This window comes from Polistes canadensis, unplaced genomic scaffold (genome assembly GCF_001313835.1).
Source record: "Polistes canadensis isolate GaletaPanama2010 unplaced genomic scaffold, ASM131383v1 scaffold_184, whole genome shotgun sequence".
Lineage (NCBI taxonomy): Eukaryota > Metazoa > Arthropoda > Insecta > Hymenoptera > Vespidae > Polistes > Polistes canadensis.
Window position 1 is genome coordinate 135,885 of NW_014569731.1, and position 24,855 is coordinate 160,739.

The 24,855-nt window shown below is 30.4% G+C and overlaps 1 protein-coding gene across 3 annotated transcripts in view; it reads left to right on the forward strand.

Moving 5' to 3' along the window:
• The window catches only part of LOC106789464 (calcium uniporter protein, mitochondrial), a 56,503-nt gene that overhangs the window by 24,102 nt on the left and 7,546 nt on the right, over positions 1-24,855 (forward strand). For 2 of the 3 annotated variants that reach the window (XM_014753674.1, XM_014753673.1), the window contains exon 4: positions 21,618-21,722. The exons of the other annotated variant lie outside the window; for it this stretch is intronic. In XM_014753674.1, the coding sequence (XP_014609160.1) occupies positions 21,618-21,722 (105 nt within the window). The remainder of the gene's footprint in view (positions 1-21,617; positions 21,723-24,855) is intronic. 3 annotated transcript variants of the gene reach the window in all.

Sequence of the window (24,855 nt, forward strand, 5' to 3'; positions counted from 1 at the left end):
AAACTGCTACGCTTTACTTTCATGCTGTATAATGGATGATCTTTTATTCCACATTTCATTTTTAAATTCGTCCTTTTACCTTCGAATATTCGTCCTATCACTTTTTCTTTCCGTTATCATATTCTTATACTGGGTAAGCAAAAAAATTCTTAGACCTGTAACTTTAAAATAACAAAAAATAAAATGAGCCTAGAAAATTTCTTGAAAAATATTATCAATCGGGTCAATTTTGAAGCCAAGTTTTGTTTTCTTTTTTTTTTAGGTAATTAAATTCCTTGACTTGCGGTCTTATAAGACAAACTTAATTTAAAAAGCATAATTAATGATATTGTTGGAATCATCTGGGAATTTTGGACCATACCCTGTACTTGAAGTCGGATGAACGATTATTATTTATTCTTCAAATGCAGAATTTTTAAGTAAAAAAAAAAAAAAAAAGAGAGAAAAATATGATATGAGGAAAACAGAGAAAAAAAGGATTCATATTTTAACATCGAATAAAATAAATTCGATAATTTAATTCCATTATACACGCTACAAATATGAGTTTTATTACAGTGATCACCGAAAGACTAGTACTAGACTTAAACCAAGATAAAACTAAAGATCAAAGTTTCTGAATGAAACGAGGCAATAACGGGCGCTTAGAATGTCGTTAATCGCCATAATAAATACGTTAATCGATGATCGTCACATCGACGAAAGTTTGTTCGATATTGGCTGGAATTTTCGATTGAACATTAGCATCCTCGTAAATTTCTATGTTTCAGGTTAACCATGAAAATTTATTCAGATTTCATTATTCATTAACGATATCGATAAAAAATCTTACGTAGGTACTATACATCAATTTGAACCTTTTTCAATCCCTTTTTTACCATACAACCCATGAATTTATTTGTAATGATACTGCCTATCTCAAATTCTTATATCAAATTTTATATAACAAACTGGAGTTACTGTAAATTATTTGGAAGATACAACCGTACTTGAAAATCTTTTACACATGAATTATTACTTTGCTCACTTTGACGTTAGTTAATAACTATCATTTTACGAGCCAATAATGAGACGCAGTTCATAGGTTGAGAACTACTACTATACATTATAGATACAAGACGAAACTTTGAAGTATATATATATCATAAATTTACATATTCCCTTTTTATACATATCATTCGAAGAAAAAACATCATTTTCTTTTTAATTATACATACACACACACACACACACACACACACATACGCTTTTCCGATGAAAATATTTCTCTAGGTAAAAATATATTCTCAGGAAACTTTTCAAGAAGCTTCCAAACGTTGACTTTGATTTTCCGTTCCATTAAGACTATCCTCTAGTACCTCGAACTCTTCAAACTCCATTTTTCCAAAATCACTTCCATTCTTCCAATGATTTTCGTTTACCTGCCACCTTGTCAAAGCACTTTCATTGAATCTAGCGTGAAAAGTTGATTTATTATCCTCGTAATTCCCTAGCTTGAAATCGGCCTTGAATGCTTTACTTTCTTTCTGCTCGTCCTTTTTTGGTTCCAATCCAATAACGACAGGTGGTTCTCTTTTAGTTTCCGTACAAGTTTCCTCTTTATCTTTCTCGTCATTTTCATCTTTATTGTCGATTGTCGTAATCTCGATACTTGGGGTTTCAATTATAGTGTATTGTCTCAAATCAGGTACTATTTCGTTTCGATTGGTTACTTTAGCTTGTCTTTCAACTAATCTTCCAGTTAATTCAAGTCGACTGTCACAAGAGTTACTTTTTATAAGCCTAAATTTAACATAATCGTTCTTGGTTCGATCGATTCTCTTGAACCTGTTTTCGATTAATGGTGAAATGAGTGGTCCATTGCATGTGTTAACAACTTTGCCTCCGTAATAAGTTACTGAAGTACCACATTCACGAATTTTCTTCAAAACATCTTGGGACACGTAATGACCAGGTCCACTCTCATCGAGACCATCATCGTCATAATGGCAATCCTCGTCTTCCGAAGACGTGCACTGTACTCCGCTACCAGGATCGGTGTCTGGATAATCACTGGAAACTCCAGAACTAACACTACCGGCATCCCAGTTATGATGATGATGATAACGAGTAACTTTGTTTTTCGAAGAATTAGAATCGCACGGTGACGTATGACCACTTCTAGCTTCGAAGGATTGCGCTAATATTCTTGTTTTAGATTCGCTTCGTGGACTTTCCGTTTCTTCTTTGTTTCCGGTTGTCGAAGCAATCGTTGAAGTCGATTTTTCCATGCTCTCGAACATTTTTGTCAAATCTTTTGCTCTACTTGAACATCTGGATCTAATAGAACAAAAAAGTATATAGAAAGGAAATAACTTCATTGATTTATTTCTGAATAAACAGTTTCGATGAACTGATTAGATATTTAAATATACGTACCTTGATATTTCTTCATTCTTTTCCAATACTTCTTCGTAACGAGAATCCGAATCGATACTTGTGAGATCCTTCATGCTAACGCTCTTTCTATTTTTACAATCTTTATCCATATCTAAATTCGAAGATGAATTTTTCTTCTTTAAAGTATCCTCGAACATTCGTCTTACGTTTCTCACGGTGTCAGGATCAGGTAATTCTTCATCAATCAATTCGCGATTAACTCTGATAGGATGATAAAAGAAATGTTTTCGAATCGATGATTGTTTGCTGATTTTACAATTACCGTTATCACACTTTTCATTAATCTTTCTCGATTCTTGATCGGAATCATCTGTTTTTTGAAGCGTATTTGATACTTTACAATTCGTTTCTGGTCTTCTTTTGTCACTAGCGGATGAAGATTTTCTTTCGATTTGTTCTGCGCGCACAGGTTCGATGATAACAACATTGTTATCCAGAAGAAGTTCCTGAAATGAATATTCTCGAAGATATTGCATGAGACCATCGTATGTGACATCACCTCTCCCAGTGGTATACATATTTTTACTAAAAACATTCGATTTAACGATCTTATAACGAACGTGATCGAATTCTGGTGTATCGTTTTGCGACTCGATAGAGTCTGCACAACTTTTAGATCTCGTTAAATTATTATAATTTTTCTTAGTATCGTTCTCGTCTATATTCTTATGAATCATGTTGGTACAATCCCTATCGTGATCATTATCATCGACGGATCTTCTTCTAGTATCAGTTTCGATTTCAGAACCCAAGCCAAGATCCGAACTTTCTGAACGAGCTTCGAAACCTAAACTACCCTTTACAACGTTGCATGCCTTGCCAAGTATGTTCGAAGTTTCCTTGACAATTCTCTCGAATCTACTCTCGATCTGTTTAGTCTTTCCAACAGCTTTCTCTCGAGAGATTTCATTCTCGAACATGTTCTTCACGTTCTTAACAGATGCTTCCGTTTTCTCCTCTTGAGAGACAGCATCCTTAAAAAAAAAAATAAAAGAAAGGAAACAAAAATTAAAGTTAAACAAAGGAACAAAAAAGTAGAGTAGAAAGATTAGCACAAAAAAATCAAACAATCTAGATTACTTTCTAATAAGAATAATAAAAGAGACAAATCATCCGTCAGTCGATTACCGATGATAAATAACTTACATGAATAGTAGAATTTCCATCGACGACGTCTTTTATTCGTTTGGATTTCAATATCAAATCTTTGAAATCGTTAGATTCATTTCTAACGTCTCGTACGAATTCACACTTTGGCACATCTTCAACATGAATATCTATTTCCACTGAACGACGGTGAGATCTTTTGGTCACGTCGTTATCGACTACTTTAAGAACCTGAGGTCTACGCGACATCTCTTCCTGTTCGTCGTTATCCGAAATCCAAATTGTTGTCGAACCCTCCTCAACTCCTTTCCCCCCTTGCCCCTCCTCTTCGTTTTCAATAGATCTCCAATTGATCTTATGTTCACCGATTGGTGTTACCAAGGCTACACGTGCCCTATAACTATAGTCTTGATCTATTCTCAAAGACGATGACGAAGATCTCTCTTCTTCCTTACTCGTGTTTTCGATCGACGTTGAAATCTCCAAACTTCTTTCCAAGTTTTCTAAATTTTGTAAAGACTCCGGACTATTTTCACCACTACTCGTATCTCGGTCATGTATTTTTAAAAAGTTAACCAAAGAACTTCTTCGTGTTGCTACAACTTCTTCCTCTTTTTCGCCTTCTTCCTCGTCTTCCTTTTCGTTTTCGTGTGGATGCTCGTATTCGTCGTCTTCGTCTTCGTCTTCGTTTTCGTCTTCGTCTTCGTCCTCGTCTTCGTCTTCGTCTTCTTCGTTGTTGTCGATTGAAGCAATTTCTGTTTTAGTTGTATCAGTGCCGTGACGTTTACATTTCTCTTCGTCCGTCACGTTCCTACTTTTAACGTTCAACTTGTCATCGATACTCGAAGATAATACTTCTTCCTGATGTTTGTGAACTCGTTGGGAACTTGAGACATCGTTATCCTTTCTTATCCTTCTTATTCTTCTTTCTTCTTCCCTCTGAGGATAATTATTATTCCTTGCATCTTCTTCGTCAAATTCCAATCTGACGTTCGACAATGGTAAAAGATTTAGTACGTCGAAATATTCCAATTCACTCTCGTCTTCGAAAAGGATGCTATCCAAACTACGATGTTCTTTGCGCTTGCGCTTGACCTGTTGTCAAGTAAGATAAAGATTTTTTTTCAATTTTATATTATATATATATGTATATCAGGAAATAAGATAAAGAATTAAAAAGTAACAACAGAAAAAGGCATACATTCGGTTAATAGGAAAGATGAACGGTCAAAAATGGATTATTGGATAATTGGTATTTATTATCAATATTAAACCCACGTCAATCGTTTTTCCATAAAAGTATTTTTTACAATTGAATGTAGATAACATTGCACTAATTTGGTGCTGTTTTAATTTATAAATGAAATAACAAAATAATAACATTAAACGTATAATTTTAATTCTCAATTTAGAAATCAAATGGTCAACATTTATAAACAAATATTCATATATGACTATTGAATGAAACTATTGAATAAAATACTGATGGAATAAAAAGAAATAGTTTGAAAATTGAACATTGAATATTTTTCTTTGCGAAATAGAAGATAGAAATGGAGATAAATGAATATATGAACCATCTCATACATTCACGTAGTTGAGAGAGAAGAGATTCAGAACCGCATAGGATTCAAATTTGACCTCATTCGAAGGAATCATGAATTTGAGATAGTACAAAGACGCTTTGAATTAGTACGTTCATCCTTTGAGAATGAAAGCGCAATGAGTAGCTTCTTGCTCGTTAATTCAAAGTCGATAAATTCGAAGAGAAAGAGAGAGAGAAATACGAAGTTTCCTAAAACTTCCGGTTGCTTTCTCGTTAAGTGTTAATCTCACCGAGACTAAATTAAATATTCATGTTAAAACCTGTGTAATGGTTTAGTTCTTAAGTGTTACAGAATAAATGTTCTCAGAAGATAGGATATGCATTTAATCCAGCTGTGTTCAAGCTAAAAGCTTCATAATCAATTTTCTATTAACTTCTTCAAGCCAAGCTACAACATTTTATTCGAAAATTGAACTTAAATCTTATTGACAAAATAAATAGGTAATTTTTAATGTAATTTTCTAATCAGAAAATAAATCTCGATTGTCGTAAGGTAAATGTATCGGGTTTATCGAAAAGTTTTGTTTTTGTAATTTACAAATCAATTTCCTGATATTCATATTAATTTATTTTAATATTATTTTGATTTAATAATAAAATGAATAATACCTCATGAAAATACGTTTAAATGGAAATATACATATATTTAAATAGTTTATTATCTTGACTTATCACAAATAAAATGAAACAATAAAAATCTCTTTGTTAAGATTGAAATTATAAATTTAGATTTGAAGAAATGAATATTGGATCGATAGATCGAAAGATTAGAATTTACCTGAGTATAGATACAATCGATACTACGATTGCCTTCGGTAGGCCAATTATCCTCGATAATATCCACCAATCCGCTAACCGTATCCAATGTCTGTACACTTTGATAACGTCTCGGTGGTTCTGGCCAGTCGAGAATATTGAGTCGATCTGGATCAGAACGATTTGTAGTTCGCGCCGCGTATGCCAATGGATTAGGTAAAGAAGATAGAATTGGTTGAATTGAGTGCAGTCCACAAGCTGATCGTGAATAGCCAGATTTTACCTCATTAAATCTGTCATAAGAATCTGACAAATGTTGCTGACTCTTGTAAAGTCTGAAATCAGAATGGGTAACGTGTGCGTTATCGATCATTTTTTATCTTTCATACACGAATAACTAATTTTCATATCTCTACGAATTGATTAAACATCCGTCTATCAGGAGTAATATAGAAGAGGTATATTAAAAATAAATACAAAAATAATATATTCATGAATTCACGTAGCGCAAATATTCTAACGTAATAAAACGCTCATCTTTCTTATAAAAAATAAATTTAATACGATTTAAAATTTTCTTTACAATACACTCAACAGTTTTTTTTTTCATCATAAAATTAAATAATTTAAAGAAAAAACATTGGTAAACGAGTAAGTTATACGATCTTACTTGTAAAGAAAAACATTTTATTTTTCTACTCGAACACTTTAGACTCTGACTGATTAGATCATGCTTATGTAAATGTATATTTTTTTGTTAATCGTATTCACGTATTTGCTCATCGATGAGCTTTTCTTATGCGAACGTCAAAGATCATATTCGTATAATATAGAATATGCGATGACTTACCTATCTTTAAGAGAATTACGATCAATCAATTTGGCCCTTGGTATCAATTGATGCCTTCTGGGTAAATCGAAGCTCGATTCTCCCAATTGGAAATGTCGGGTTTCACGTTCCTGACGAGATTCGTCCTCCGATATTACCGCCAGGCTCCTTGTTCGTTTCAATAATTTTCGTCTATCCTGTGTTGATTGATTTCCCTGAGAAGTTTCGTTACGACTTCCATCTCTAATAAATAATTTCAATTCGTTCGATTAATTTGTTTTCTCGATATTTGCATTGAAATGAAACTTCAAATGTACGTATTACATTACCGATCGACAATTTTTCATTTAAATTCAAAGAAACAGAATATTGATAAGAACAAATTCGAGAAATTTTCAATTTTTATGGAAATTGCCAAATGATTTGTAAACTTATGTTCGGTAGTGCATATAAACTTGTTCGAAGTGAATTATGAAACTTAATGCATTCCGTCTCGTCGAACGAAAATTTTCAAAAAGTGAAGAGCAGTGTGAGAGAGAAAGAGAGAGAGAGAGAGAGAGAGAGAGAGAGAGAGAGAGAATAAAGCGAAAATAATTTAACTCCCTAGTTGTTTATCCTTTCGTCATATTATCGATAAAATATTTCAAGTGGAAGAATGAAAATTGCTTCTCATAATAAAAATGGAACGTGTCTCTCGCTTTTATATGTCATAGTATTTCTCTACGTATGTTCAGGATCGTCATTGAAAACATACATAAATTATCGAATATCGGATTAATCGTTATATCGGATTACTGATGGACATTCATTTTATTCACGTTTATATCAGTATTTGAATCTAACAAAGCCTTTCACGATGGATGCAAATGCGTAACGAATTGTTAATGAATTAGTTTCGAGTAATATATCGCATTGAGATCAAACTTTTCATATTCAAAATGATATCAAAAGTTTTCCTGCGAGTATTGTCTACTTTTTTCTTTCGCATAGTATTTTCTAGCCTTAATCGCATCGAGTCTCGAAAATAATAGAACTTTATTCTTACAACGTACTTATCTTAATGCAATCTACGAATGTTTGAAAACATATTATCCAAATCAGTAACAACGCGTATTTCACTTTACGTAATCATTGATAAAACAGCCTTTTGTTTTTAACGGGTCTCAGAAATACCAAGTTTATAAAACTTCAACGAAAAGAATAAGACACGTAAAAGAATGACCGAGAATAGTACGAGTTAATTGTTTAATTACCAACAGACCACACCTGGTTAAAACGATCCTTGCCCTTTAAAAGCCAAATTATAAATTTTCGTAGTTTTTTTCTCTCTTTTTTTTTTTCTCTTCTTTTTTTTGCTTTTCAAAACATTACGCTAAAATAAAATGCACAATTTTCGTGTATGATGACATTCATGTTTTTTCTTTTTCTTTTTTTTTATTGTTCTGTCTGTTTTGTTTATTTAATTCACATACGAAAGATGTTCTTATGCCAGCAATTTTATATGATATATTTTTTTGTATAATTATTCATAGAATATTCGTTAAAGGTAGAAGAGTAAAACTTTCGTGTCGTTCATTTAATTCTAATCGATAAAGTATCATTCATGCGAAATTTCCATATATATACATATCAACGTTTACTATCACCACGCCTTTTCAACTACTATTGTACGATCATTATTTTAAGTTTAATCGTCCTACGTTGTTCGTTACACAAATGCCATAAAAAATAAAAGTATGTTTTTATTTCGAAAATAATGAAAATATCTTGTGAGGGATTGAATCTATGAAAAAAATTTTTCGACGAGTTTGTTTGTTCGTAAAAAGGACTCAATTATGGTGCACAATTTTCAGTATGAATCGAGAAACGTAATTTATACAATTTTACGATAACAAACACCGTGTCTAGCAATGGAAACAAAATGTATACATATTTAAACATAGCAAAAAATAAATTTGTTCAAAACTAAAATCTAGCACATGATATTCAACAAAATCATTTAAAAAAATTATTTTTCTGAGTTCCAACTTTTTGAGAAAAAAAAAATATTCTGTATAAATAAAAGTAAATAGTAAAAAATATTCTGAATAATTTGATATTTTAAAACTTTGCTTATAATAGCTTAAGTCAGTCTATTATATTGCCACGAATGGTTTCTTCTTAAAGAAAAAGAAAAAAAACAGAATATTTCGCATCTCTCAGTCATCTCAAAATGATTCTGTTTATGCATTTTAATAAGCATATAAATGAAATCAGATAAAAACGACTCCAAACTCTAAGGTACGAGAAAATGACATCATCGTTATTGTGTCTTTCTACCTTGGTCATAAAAAATTATTCTAATCAGAAGCATGACGATATTAAGATTGAAGCAAAAGATATACTAGAAGAAAATTTGTGTCAAGATCAGCTCGTACGCGTCGTAAAGTGTGCATGGAATAATTATTAGATTAATTAGAATATAATTTCGATTTTCACGTATTGAATTTTCGAAATTTATACAGTTTTTATACCGAATCATTTTTGAATAATTAACGTTGAATTTGTTTAACTATCTGTGTTATCTTACGAAGGATTGATTTATTAATAGCTTTTAAATTATCTATGTGAACAATTAAATGATCTTTATTATTTTTAATGCTTTTGTTCTTGTCACAAAATTTATTGAGCCAATTCTAATTTAAATTTTTACAATATAATCGTATAAAATAATTTTTGGTTCTATTCTTAATTAGAAATTTGAACATTTGACGATACTAAAAATAATGATATAAATAAAAATCAATCATCTGTAAATTCACCCTTTAAATTATTATTTTACGTGATCATAAATAGATAAAAATTAACTAGAAAAATTCAGCACTAATCATAAAATAATACAAACCAAAAAATTAATTTGACACCAACTTAATATAAAAATAAGAAAGGTGAATGATTAATAAAAAAAAAATGTAAAAGAAAAATTCAAAACTTCAAAGAAAAGATCTCGCATTCGTTATCTTTAAAAGTTTTACGAACACAAATGCAACCGAAAACAATGTTCATTAAAGTCTTCGTAAATTGAGATCTCTCAAAGAAACGAGTAAAAAGTAAGCTTTTTCACGGCATCCTGGAAAAACACAAAGAAAGGTTTTCATCTTATCAAGAAAGGAACGTTTTCTTCTCACGGTGAGGGATTACAGAAAATCTTCGAAGCATTCTTACTCCTCCACCTCCTTCTATTCCCCTTACTCCCCCTTCTCAAACTGCTTTTTCGTTGCTTGTTTTAAGGCTTTCTCAGCGACGATCGAAACCTTCAATCAGAAAGCTTTTCTCTATCGATAAGGACACCTCCTTTCGATATTTGACCTTAAACTCTTCTTAAATTAAAATATATTTGACACCTATAACTAAATTCAAATTGCTTTTTTATCGATCGTTGCAAACAAAATTTTTCAATATAAAATCGAATGGAATTAAACAATATTTTTCATTATTATTAATAACTTAAAGTATATTAAGAGAATCGAACTATAAATACATTTCTAAACATTAAATTGTAGTAATCGAAATAACTAAATAAATCTCTCTATTCAGTAAATTATTAAAAGAGGAAACATTATAACAATGAGCATAATGGATTACAAGCAGGAAGGACTTTAACGATCGTAACGAAAGACGGAGAAAAATGAAGGAAAAAAAAGATAAAAAATAGGAAAAAAAATACGAAATCGTTGTCTCTCGAATCCTTGAAGAGAATCTGAGAAGCAAGCAGCGTATCGTTGTCTCATTGTATTCGCTTTAGCACGACTTACGTATCGTTACGTAAGTTTATCATTTCTTATCTCAATCATCATCTACCCAACGATTTTTTGGTTCATGCTCGTTCATTTTAGATTTAAAACGCTTATTGGAATTCTGTTCTTCTTTTTGTCGTCAAAATTTCTTTGATCTTTTTACGAACGAACAAAAGGAAAATTATTTTTACAAGGTCATTAAGTATACCTTGCCATTAGTGAAATAAAACTGACGTCATTTTTTTTTTTAGCATACTGCACGAAATTTATATTGCTCATTTTACACGTCACGAAGGTCTATAAAGAAATAAATCAAAGTGACGTTGTGGTTTCCTTACCGAATAAAACCACAATGGTAATCATTTATTCACGTTTTTTTTGTGCATTTATATTAATATTTAAATACGTGTTAATAAATTTAATAAATTTCACGCCTTGCGTGTGTGTTAACAGGATTTCTTTTAATCTTTTTATTTTTTTCTCTTAAGCGAAATTTTTCGTGAGGAAGGATAGCTTGACAAGATGAAACGAAAGTTTGATGGGAGCGTAACGAAAATGTAATGTAACAAGAAAAAGAAAGAAAATTTCTTTATGCGTAAGAAAAAATAATAATAAGAAGGATAGAGAGGTAGAAAATAAGGAAAAAGAAATAAAGTAAAAGTGAGAGAAGCATTTTTTTTTTTGCAAAGTGATATCTTTCGAAAAATAATCACATTTTTATGAGAAAATTGTAATTTTGAAAATTTCGAGCAAACATTGAAACGTAACTGATATTTACATTTCACGTTTTAACTATCGCGAACACAAACAAATAAATAAAATATAATATTTTTATATGCATAAATTATTTGTAATATTTTTAATCATAATTTACGATTGTTCGAATTTCTATCTCTGTCGCTCTTTTTATTTTTTAAAATCGTCGATAGAGTACAATAATAATGCAAGAAATGTTACTTTCATCTTTTGATGTCTAACTGCACAATTAATTATTTTATTAATTTCATTTCTGAACGACGATAAAATAATTATCAAAGTCGTTGATCATTTTTTTTTGTTATTTCCACTTCTTCCATCATTTGTAAGAAGAATATAAATATCTTTTCTCTTTCAAGAACTATTCCTCGATTAGTTTCTTGAGAAAAACGTGAATGGTTGCTTATCGACCAACGCTGAATTTTAATTAATTTTAAACGTCGTGTAAGAACTCGATAGAAAAATGTTCGTCCATTTTCTTCGGTCTTTGCACGAATCCGATTGATATTCGAATCGTTTATCTTACTTCATCGAAGACTAGAAGTATTACATCTAAACTTTCAATCTTTTCAAAGTGACAAATGATCAAAAATGTTCGTATCAATGATATTTACATATTTCTCGAGTTGAAAGAAAAGAAGAAACATACAAATGTACAAGAAGAAATATACAAAATGTACGCACATGTATACATGCGTCGCATAAATTGATTTGTAAGTAAATGAAAAAGGATAAGGATGATTAAATAAAAAATTCATAATACGTGATCTTTCGCGGATGTGATTAACGGTTCGAGAGAATATTCCTCGAGAATGAAAATGAATTTTGATTTCCGTTCGTTTAGAACGTTGAACGTTGTCATTGCAATTGACCGCGGGTAACAACTGCACGCAGGTAAACGCGATAGGAATATCCTATGACAGGAGACCGGAAGAAGTTCCGTGGTTTGAACAAACGTTCGATACTTGACATCCGAGAGTCCCTAGGCGAATATATGTAATATACCTTCTGCTCTTTCAGAAAGTCAACGTGGAAGGTTCGAATTAACACGCTAAAAGAAACGTTATCAGGGAATTAATTGTAAAACCAAAAACGTGAATGTTTGTTACATATGTTATCAAAACTTCTACCCGTACGAGAGTTATCATTCCATTCTATTTGATTCTCATTTTATTCGATAATAAAAAGATTCTAATTTTGTATTACAAAAACCATACAAAATAATATTTAAAAAACAAAAAAAAGAAACTAAAGACAAAATTTAACTCGAATAAAATTATTCACAAATTACTAATAATTGTAGCATGATGAAAATTATCTTTCATATCACACGAAACGTAAAAATAATAAAAACATTTGACCAATCATCCTCGAATAAAAATATCTAAAAGTAGTTAACGCTTAAGACGCACGTAAATGATCATATAATACGGATCGGAAAACACTATGATTACACAAGGGGAACGATCATCATAGAAAGGAACTATGAATATCAAAAAAGAAAATAGAAAGAAGATAAAACAAAACCAAGGACACAAACTAATTAGCAAAACGAATTAACATAAACTCTCACCAGGTTCCTTTTAGCAGGTTTATTTCTTGCGGACTACTGATAATCGTTCGATAATGCTTATTTAATAATACTTAAATTAAGACAGTTCAAATAACTCGACTACTAAATGACACACAAATTGAATGAAATTTCACAAAGCACTCCTTGAAAGTTCTATTCGTGATCTTCGATGAAAGATGATGGATTCTCTCGATCTTCAACGGAGCACCGGCTTTTCACTTTCTCGTTCGCGGATCGACTGACGGATATCGTGTAAGCAACACGAACGATCGTCGTTTCTCTGCACCTGTCCGTCCTCATACACGGATACTACAGTAGTAGTTAACTATGTGTGCGTGCGTATGTTTTTCTACTCTGTGCTACCAGCAGAATCCTTGTTCGTATTTGCACTTAACGTTTGACCATTTTGTGGTGGGAGTAGTCAATGACGTCATTACTTTACACGAACCAATGATCATCATTTACGAAAGTTGATCTTATTGCTAATTGCCTCGAGCGATCATAACAAAAATTTACTTCCTAGTATCGTTTAGATCGTTTAGAAATTTTTTTATGGTTTAATAAGAATGAAATCAATTTTATTTCGTTGTTCTGTTTCATGGAAATTCTTTCCTTTTCTTTTCTTTTTATATAATACCCAATTATCTTGTTAATATTAGCACGCAGCGTATATATAACAAAATCTTTATTTTTGTTGAAACTATGAAAATTCGATTTTTTTTTATAATATTTCAATATTTTATAATAAATATTTCGAAAAAAAGAAGTTTGAGATGTTTTTATTTTGTGTCAAATAATATGGTCACAGTAGGAGCATAATTCACATCTATCGTATTATTTTAATCCTGATCGATTTTGCTTTGAAATCTTCTTAAAGCTCTTCTTCTCTCGTTTCTTCATCTTCTGAAGACTCTAACTCTGAGGATTAATGTTTGCACTTCCAAAGGGAGTGATTTAGGGTATTAGTGGTCATGTCTAGTTTATCGTACAATTTTGTTCATCACCATATATATACATGTCGCATTGAATTTCTCATAAATAAAGAGATAAAGTGAGAAATCTGATTTTCCTTTATTCGCATTCATACCAAGTTTCAAATCGATTTTAAATTAAGGTCGATGAGGTACCCAAGAACTTATAGCAAATACAATCAAACTTATTCAATCTGATCTGAATTAATCGTTCTATCGATTTAATTTAATTTTAAAAATTAAAATCAATTAAATTCGATTTGCAAACAAAAAATTATCTTACGAATATCAAAATAAAAGGAATATTTGAAGAATAAAAAAAGAGAAAATACGAAGTTTTTATTATTCTAGAAATTGACAGTCTCGTGTCACGGTCATCAACCGTACTCAATGTTGGCTTTTGACGAAACTCGTGTTGTTGATTATGAGAATCCTTTTCGAGGGTCGAATATATAAACGACCGTGTGCCAGATTTTGATCAGTTTTAGCAAGGACCTTCTTGTGTGTACAATTTGTATTTGTATTATGTGAACGAGAAGAAGAATCGATAAATTAAATAATCTTGCTTATTATTTAATATCCTGAGTCATCTCAATTAACGTGTGTATTGTGCAGGTATATTTATAGATAAATATATACGCAATTACTCTTCTCAATTTCATTATATCACACAGGAAATTCAAATATCATTTATTTTACGCGTAAGAAAGAAAAGAAAAAAGGGAAACAAGATATTTTTTAAGAACGCTTAACAATTTCTCATCCTTTTTTGTTTTTTGTTTTGTTTTAGAAAGAGAAAGAGAAATCACTGTAAAGTACATTTGCTCTCGAGATGTTATCTCGAGAAAGTAGAGGACCCCGGAAGCGTAAAAACTTTAAGTGTAATAAATAAAGATGTAAATCAGGAGAAGAGGGCAAGTTTAGGGATAAGCGAAGGGAATAAGGAGGATCAAATTTAGCTATCTCTTTTCAAGCCCGAATGAAAAATGTGATTTGTTATTATCGTTATCTGTCGCGAATTTCGCACGAGGATAAAAAGATCTTTAGAAAAAATATGGATCTTCGGAAGATTTAAAATGACTCTTTTAAATACGATTTTGAAAATAAATAGACAAAGGTTCTTTCGAGAATCGTAATTGGAAATTTTGAAAATAATTGTAAAGTGGGATGGATCATCATTTACTAAATTTACATATTTATCTCCTTCGATTTAGATGATTCTTCTTCTAAACCGGATTTTCTTGAATGCTATCTCAACAATTTTCAGGATATTTTAAAAGTTGACATAGTGTCAAGGACACGAAAGGCACCGAACGGAACGACCAAGTTGTTTTACGTCTATTGCCTTCTCTATGCCAACGGAAGCATATTTTTCATTTCGTTTCACGAGGTGAAAATCGGATTTATCCTAGGCAGAGAACGTCATCTGTTCGTTCTTAATTCGAACATGACGAGGACAAATTTAAATGACGCATCCCTGACATTTACTCCTTTTTTGTTTATTTTTCTTCTATTCTTTTTTTTTTTAAATTCCAATTATTTTTTATTTTATACCAAACGAATTTATTTCGCGGGAGAAAATTTAAATCGAGCGAAATCAACGTTTTGATTCGTTTAAAAAGAAAACAAATTGCATCAGATTTTAAAATACAATTTATCAAATAATTCGCAACATTTATTAAATTTGTTATTACATAATAATTTCAAGCTTTTTCCATAATATAAAGTCGAGAGTTTTATCCATTAGTGTTTCTCTCTATTAGTAATTAATATAAAATATACAGATATATATATATATATATATATATATATATATATATATATATTTATTTAGTTATGCCAGAGCTAGACGCAAGGGGAACATGATGGATAATTAGCGAATGGAATACTCTAATTGGCTTGCAGTATAATCGTATAGCACTTACGCTATAAGATAAATGCATACTCATGTCCCACTTTTCGAACAAATTGTTTGTGATTCCTAAAGTGTATTTAAAAGGAAGAGAAAAAAGCAAAAAATATATAATATATATATATATATATATGTATATACATCTTTCGTTAATTAACAAAATTTTCTTTACAACAGGAAGTGAAAAATATATTCGACGAATACCTAATATCTATTTTTTATCTTTGTTTTTTTGACTCATCGTTACCCAAAGATTCCGTATAAAATTACAAGGTTGAACAAATAAATCTCGCGTTTCTGTGGTACTTTAAAAAAATAAAAGCAATCCGAAAAATGTATTGTATCAACGCTTAATTACATTTATTCGACATGTGGATTTATTTGTTTGTATGCATGTGTAACGCGTTCAGCGAATCGAAAAGTTCTCTAGCAGCCAATGTCACGCGAAACCACGAATAAGAAAGTATAACCATAGAACACTCCGGGTTGGGTGCCATTTACTCTTCTAGTTCTGTGCACAACACGACACTTTCCTAAGTGTCACTCTGCTTCCATTTTCTTTTCTTTTCCTATTTTTTGTTCTGTTCTTTCTTTACGTGGGATATCAATTTCGTTATACCGCGTATTCCTCTTTCTTTCTTGTACACTTCTCTTTCTCTTTTATCGTTTCTTTTTTTCTTTTTTCTAATTCTTGATCATTTTTTTCTCATTTTCCTTTTATACTCGTAAATATATTGACATGTAATTAACAATACGGTTAATTAGTCTCCAGTTTCATCATTTTATCTAATTTTTTAATTTTTATTAATCATTCTATACATAATTATTTTGGAAACTGGGATGGTTTACTACTCTTTTTTAAGTAAAAATAGAAAAAAATGATAGAAAAATAAATCATGTGGCCTAATAAGACCGTGCTTCTTATGACCTTTTTTTTATGTTGATACACCGATACACTAGCCAGGTGCAACTTCAATTTATTTTTTAATGCAACCCAATTTTTTTTTTTTTAACCAATCGATTCCTATTATTATTCTGCGTATAAAAGTACTAATCCAAGGTCATTGAAATGTCGATACTTTACAAGATATTTGACATTTTATATCGTTACTTAACATGTACAATAGTTGTCAACTTGTTGTAGTATTCTGTGATCAAATTGATATAGTTGTGTAGTTTCTCATAATTAAGAAAAAAAGAGGATTTAATCTCCTTTTTATCATTTTCCTAATTGGTATGAATACTTTTATACCTTCTAATTGTAAGATAAATGAGATCGTTCTACTATGAGATAAAATAATAACAATAATAATAATAGAAATTTTTTACATGTTTTAAGAAAGATATCATTTTATGGACGTGAAAATCTTATTAAGAAAGACGACAATTAAATATGTATATGTTTGTATTTATGTGAGCATATATCGTGCAACCGATTATGGAAAATGAGCTCAACTTTTGCTAGTTAACGATGTCAGACTGACATTCATCTGCTTATTTGATCGTATGTGTGTGTATATATGATTATTCATCGCATGCTTTCTATGACGAGTTAATAAAACGCTCTCACTTTTTATACTCTAAATCTTAGAATTTTCAAGATACGGGCTATAAACTGTCTTTATTTTGGACAAGCCAATTTTTCAATTTCAACGTCAATCGCAAATATAGAATTAAAGTATATACGTTTACTTCGTAAACGAATTTAATATCGTCTAAACGTGTAAATTTACATATATCGTAGAAAGATTTAATCTCAAAACTATTGAATATATAAACGTTCTCTCGACGAGTTCGATATTTTTACTTTATTGGATGTTTTTCTGTTTAGTTATTCAAAAATACAAATATTTACTTACGTTTATCCGTTTTTTTTCTCTTTTTGTTTATTTTAGTTTTATTATCGAACATAAAACGCGAACGCGGAGAGATCAATTTTGTTCGATTTGTTTGCGTTAATCGCACTCGAGATTAAAAAAAGAAGGAATCTTTCGGTATCGCGTGCTTACTCGAAACAAACTGGAAACAGAACGAACCAACAACTACCCTCTCCCCCGTTTCCCTTTTAAAACGATGAATCACTATGTTACCAAGGGTAACCACTGTGTTCCATGCGAAACAAATGTATAACAGTCCCATGTAACACTCGAGGAACCCAAATGACCCTTCATCTGCCGTCGTTTGAATTACCTAGCAGCAATCCGGTAGTTCAGCCATATACAACCTACGATGACTCACAAATGACAATAGTTTTAATATAACATACGGGAGGAATATTTCTTTACTTGACAATTTGAAAAAAATATAAACCCTCATACAAATTCAAACCAATGATATTAGATGGGTGGACAAAATTTATTGGAATTTTTCTTTATTTAAAATTTGCCTCTTTAAACGATTGGCACGAGCGATCGATCATTTTAGGTTGGTAGAAAAATATATATATATAATTGGAAATTATTATTATTAAATATTTAAATATTAAATTAAAAATATTCCAAACAAAATTTTTTTTTTAATTTTATTAATAGTTATATTTTATTCAATTATGATCATACAATAAATTATTGAGAAGGGTAAACTATCAAAAATATAATTTTGTTGTTATTGTTTAGTATTGTCGTATTGTTAGTCCCCTTTGATTGATCATAAAAAAAGAAAAACACACACAAATCGTGACAAATTTATTGTATGAATTAAAATTATTTGACCCTACATTAAATTCGTTTTTCAATTATATATATATATATTATATAATACTAGAAATCTTTTCGAACCAATTTAAAGAGATAAAAGAAGTATCTTTAAACTTTCTTTTTATCTCTCAAAGTTTATCGAAAAAAATCTTCAAAATATATTTGTGCCAGGTCGATTAATCCGTTTGTAAAATCAGGCAAATGTTCGAAGTATATTGAGTGAAAAGTTTCAAGCTTTGGAGAATCAATTAGGAAGTTATATGGAAGACGGCTTAAACTCGATTACTCAAAACGTCATTACGGATTCCACGTGGTCACCGAGGCGCACTTTATCGGTGAGAAAACCACTCGGAGAAATTAATGGTTACCAGAAACCAGACGTGAAAGCAAGAAGTAATCCGAGAGGGAAACAAATGCAATACGAACCATCAGATATCTCTGACATGGTCGAAGATGTCTGTCTGTAAAACCAAATCGATCGAAATCTTTTGCTCTCGTTAGTATTTCAATTTTATTTAGTAATTTTTAACCATTTTTAACCATTTTAACATTTACTCTATATCTCTTTACTAATATGAATTATTTATTTTTATATAATATATTTCCAAAACATATATTTCGATTATCATAAAATCCAGTTCCACATAAGTTTTACGATTGTCCTTCCTTTTATCTATGAACATAGATATCACATACTTTATCCAGTCTCTCGTATATAAATTGGATTTTACATATCATATAGAAGATTTCCATCTAAAGATGTCAAGAGAAATATTTTTCAAATGATTCATGTTAAAAGAAAATTCAAGATTTGTATTTAATCGTAACTTTAATCATTTGTGGCATCTAAGAAGAGACGCTCCTTGTATTAAAATTCTTATCTTTTCGCGTGAGTTAAAAAACTTTGAAAATTCTTCGATGACTATAATAAAGACTATCGGAATACTAAAAAGTATTATACGAACTAAAAAGTTATTCAAGCTGAAAAGACCAGGATAGAATATAATACGCTTCTAGGTTTGAGAGAAGAACCTTCTTACCTAATATGTCTATCAAACTTAATATTTTCCACGCTTCAAAGATGGCCGTCTTTGTGTTAATTTACGTAATCTTGAACCATCCTCAACTACGAAGGAAAATAACTTAGGCATACACATATATATATATATATCTATAAAAACATCTACTAATATCTTACATATAACGAACTCGTTATTACGTAAACGAGAAGATACTTTTGCGGATGAGTACAAATTGATTCTAAGCCGTAATACCAATAGACTTAAATATGTTAAGATTCGTTATGAGAAAAGCGTAAAAAGATAAAATTATAAAAAGAATTTGTGGACTTTCCCTTTATCCACCAGTAAGATCAAATGACGAAAGAAAAACAACTTGGCGATAGTTTCCTATGATTACAATTGAATACAAACACTCGTCTTGAGTTTTAGAATATAATTAATTATAAGCGAAAAGAAGAGAGAGAGAGAGAAGTTCAATTGAATGATCTATTTACATTTTTCCATTCGTGAAAAGATGAGATAATTGAGAATATTAGAGTATGAGAATTTGTTAGATAAAAATTATTTTTCTAGTTTAACTTGATGTAATTCACGTAATAAAAGTTAGCTAATAATTTTATGCAATTTATATACATTTGTACGGGGTGTAGTACATGATTTCATCATATTTCATATTTTTCCATGGCTATCGAGTTATTTTTAGTGTATAGAACTCTACAATTTTTTATTTCTTCTTTTTTTTTTTTTTTTTTTTTTTTTTTTTAATGCATAAATTGACTCCACGTGAGATTCTGAATAAACAGAAGTATTTAGGCATAATTTTGAAAAATGATTAACGATATTTTGAAATAAATGTCTGGTTATTCATGCAATGAGTTGCATATTTATTTTTAATGATGTTAAAAAAAAATGTTAGAAGTAAAGGATTAATGGTTCAAGGTGAACCACATATTCGCGATCATATTTTCGTCGCAATTGCAATGATGTCACGTGTGTGTGAATTTACAAAAAAAAAATATGTGTATATGAAGTGATCGAGTTAAATGATATAAATAGTATTATGTAATGGTATTATCGATATAAATGATTGTGAACTTTCAATTTGGCATAGTTTTAATAGTTTAATAAGAATCTGGTATCAAGTGAATCAAAAGGAAAAAGGGAGTTCAAATGGAAAATCTTTATACTCGAGAGATTCAGGACAATGGATCATCCATAGTACGCCGAAATTTTCCTATGCAATTTCCCCGGAGACTCGAAAGGAACTTGGCCCGATTTTGGCCCGATATGCTAGAATTTGTGTTGATACTTCTTTTAACCAAAGAAATTTGATTAAAATTCTGACAAAAAAACTGTGAAGTCAATGTTTGCACGTTATATCTGCTTCTTTATTTTCTTTTTTTCTTTTTCCTTTGCGTTTTCATCATTTTTTACTTTTAATATAATTAACACAATTAAAAACTTTTTAAAAAGCTTTTTTATATAATGCATCGTAAAAGAAAGTGAAGGATCGCGGTATTAGCTATTTTGAAGAAAGAAAAAAAGTTACTAGGCTGCAGCGATATATTTGAACAAGATTACACTTGAAAGTAGTAAAGTAAAGAATAAAGTACTACTTGAATGAAGAAAAAGAAAGAAAAGGAAAAACCTTCAACCCTGAGAGTTATGTTTTTCGAATATGTATTCTTTCATGAACCGTAGTTCATATAGATTCTTTAATATTTAGATCACAAATTTTGTAAATATTAAAATTGAAAGATGCAGAAGAAAATAAAAAAATTAAAAAATGTGATTGATTAAACAATTCATAGTCGAAATATATAATTTTAATAAAGCAATATCAACAATATTTTAATATGAAAATAAAAAGAAACTTAGGTTATCAAAGAATAGATAACCGAAATACATAATTTTAATAAGTTAACATCAACGATATTTTCTGAGACTTAAAAGCAATTTTTTAATTTTAGAAAAGGGAGTAGTAATAAAAAAAAAAGGAAAGAAATAATAATATGTACCTGTCGTTGTTGTTATTGTCTCCTGCATCACCATCGACGAATTCCATCGTGACTTGATAATAAACTATTTTAACAACGAACATCGCGAGAATTATTAGCGCGCGACTATGCGTGCGATCTGGAGTACACTGACATTTCGTTTGCGTTTTTTCGAAGCTTTCGGAGCACGGAGTGTTAGAGAAATGAAAAAAAAAGATCGAAAGAGTCCGATAGAGAGGAGTAAGCGACTTTCCATGCCACCGACGAGAATGTATTTTAAAGGTGCGTGTGACAAATTCGTACGTGCATGTACACCTATGTGTGTGTATCATTCTTTGTTTTTTTTTGCAGTGTTTATGTCGTGTATTTGTATTTTATGTGTGTGTGGGCAAATGATTGCCATACAAGTGCATACTGAAAACGGATATCCTGCGTTCCGCTACCCTTATACCCCCCAACTCTCCCCTTTGTTCCCACTTCACTCAACTTTGATGCTCTTTCACTGAGTGACTGTATGTACACACAAATACGCGCACACAAATACGCGCACACATACATACATGTTGTACAGGAACTTTGACTAATTATCAATTCCTCTTCGCGGCATTTACTTTGTGTTTATTGAACGGATAAAATTTGGTATTGCGTTTGAAATTTTTCTGCCTAACGCAAGCGATTCAATTGATTTTCTATAAGCCAATATATTTTCGCATGTGTATACAAATATTACGTGTAGCTTTAAAATTATAAGATTATTCTTACTACAATAATTGTAATTTATCGTTTAAGGTTATACCAAATTTCAGGTACGAAGTAATTAATTTTGTGGCGATTAAATTAAATAAAATTTTTCAAAACTGCAGACGCGCAAGTGCGTGAGTTTAAAGTTTCAAGGCGTTATTAAAGGATAAGAAAACTGATGAGGCATAAATTTTGTCGATAAATTCGTGCTCTTGTTATCTAATCTCAAAAAAGATAATTTAGACTAAATTAAACGACTAAAAATACATAGAAGAAAAACAAAACAAAACAAAAATTAAAATTCGTACGAGAAGGGAGAAGGGTTTATAAATTGCGAGAAAGATAAGAAAAATTTTGATGGTTGTAAAAACCGCGATAACGTTAATACGCTGAACGAATAAATGAGCTTTGGATAATCTATTAAAATATTATAACATAATTGCGATCAGATCGTAGTCACATTTACATAAATTCATTTGTTAAATGACGTATTTATCATAATTTATTACATAGACGTATTTATTATAATTATTGTACATTTTTAACAAATCTGAAGAAGAATTTTCTCGACGTGATAATGTATTTGAAACGAAATTTACGTTGAAATGAAGGATAATTTTGAATTCATCTTTGGATCTACGCGTAACTAGGAATTTCTCGAGAATTTCAGAAGCTTTGTTAATTAGAGAAACGCCCAGATAGGTACATAATTTACTGAAACTTTTAATATATGTATATCCGGTTGAAATGAGAATTTCTTTAAAGTGAAACGAAATATAGAAATTCAACATAAGAGAAATGAATGATATCAATCAATAAGATTTGCACGTAGGAAACTCAATGAAATTGTAGTCTCGTATTCGATTTTACGACAGGCAAACTATAGTTAAAGCATATACAGGGTGTCCCATACGTAAATACAAAATATTTTAATGCAATTTCGATGGTATCAGATGACAAGAATATTTTGATGTTGTGGTCATTTTATTCTTTGTTTGAAATCATTAAAATTTTTGTAAAATATATTTTTTGCAGTATCATAATCGAAGGATATATTTAGGTATCTTGTATTTAGTGAGACATCTTGTATATTCTATTGTATAGATTGGGCTGTTGTTTTCGTTTGTACGAACGAACGTGCTTGGCTTGAAATTTCTTTCTTGATTCGATGAAACAGAAACTTCGCAAAGTACAATATATATCGATTAACTCGCTTGCGTTTAATTAAAGGACACTTTGTCCTTCTAAATTGTAGCAATTAGAAGTTCCTCAATGAAAGGCATCATTTTAAAAGTAAGAATTAACGACAGATAAATCAAATTTAATGATACTAAGGAATTGAGCATTCGATGCAATATGGTCGGTTGTTCTTCTAGAAAAGTCTTACGTACAATTTCATCCTTACTAAAGGAGTTTAACGGTTCGTACTTCTGCTCTTAAACTGAATGCGAAGTCTCTACGAAGTTCGCGTAATTAGACCAAAACCGTGTTAATAAGCAGACGCTGTTACGACCGTAGCAACGCGAGCTCAACTAATTAAGTATTAATCATTTCTAATCGTAACGCAAAAAAGAAAAAAAAAAGAAAAAAAAAAAGAAAAAGAAAGAAAAACTTCAAACTCTTTTTAAGATTTTTTTTGAACTTTCCTATATATATTATTTATAATAATATTCGCCCAAAAATAAAAAAATCTTTGTTTATTTATTTATAAACAAATAAAATATACGCATAAAAACGATTGTTATTTAAATGATCAGTATTTTTTTTTTAATTTCGTATCAATATTTTGTCTGAAAAATATTTGATTTAGTGTAAAGGTACATAAATACTAATTCAATAAATAACAACAAAAAGAAGTGAAATAAAACATTGAAAATACGAGAATGACAAGTCTAAGAAAATTACATGCAAATTGTTGCAAGAACGTTTAAGCTGCGTAACAGACGTTAAGTATAATATAATGGTAGTCTGTCTGAAATTAGGTGTAAATGAATTCGCGTCTGGTTGAAGGAATTTAGCGCATCAGCAATGATCTACGTATGTAACGTACTTACATACATACGTACGTACATAAGTTTGTATTTTATTAACATGTAAGAGTATGAACTTTCAAGGAAGGAAAAAAGAAATAAAAGTTATCACACTCACCGATGGCATCTTTGTCGTTCTCTTTCATGAACCCATAAAGCTTCCCCAAGACTATGGGTGCCACTCTGTACTCCACCCATGGTCGTTTCTCGTAAACGAGGAGACCTGTCGTAAATCCATAATTATTAGACTCCTTGCCAAAGCTATACTATACTACCTTTACGTGATCGTATTACTATTTCTCATTTATCAAGTATCGATTTTTTATTTCTCTTTTTTTTTTTTTTTTTTTTTTACAGTCTTCGTCGTCCAATTTGTCCTTTCATAAAGTTTAATCAAAAAAAAAAAAGAGATAAAAAGTGAGAAAAAAATTAGGTAATTGTACGACAAATGTTTTGTGATTTGCGAATGAAAATAAATCACTATAGTATTTACTTATTTTAATCATAAAAAAATCATGTAAAGTTAGGTACAAGTGTAATATAGTTTCTGGTTTGATCAATAGATGCCACTCTACGTTAAGTCTTTCTCACAAGAGATACGTTCGATGAAATGTTTTATATTTCGATGAGATCTTTTCACGAGT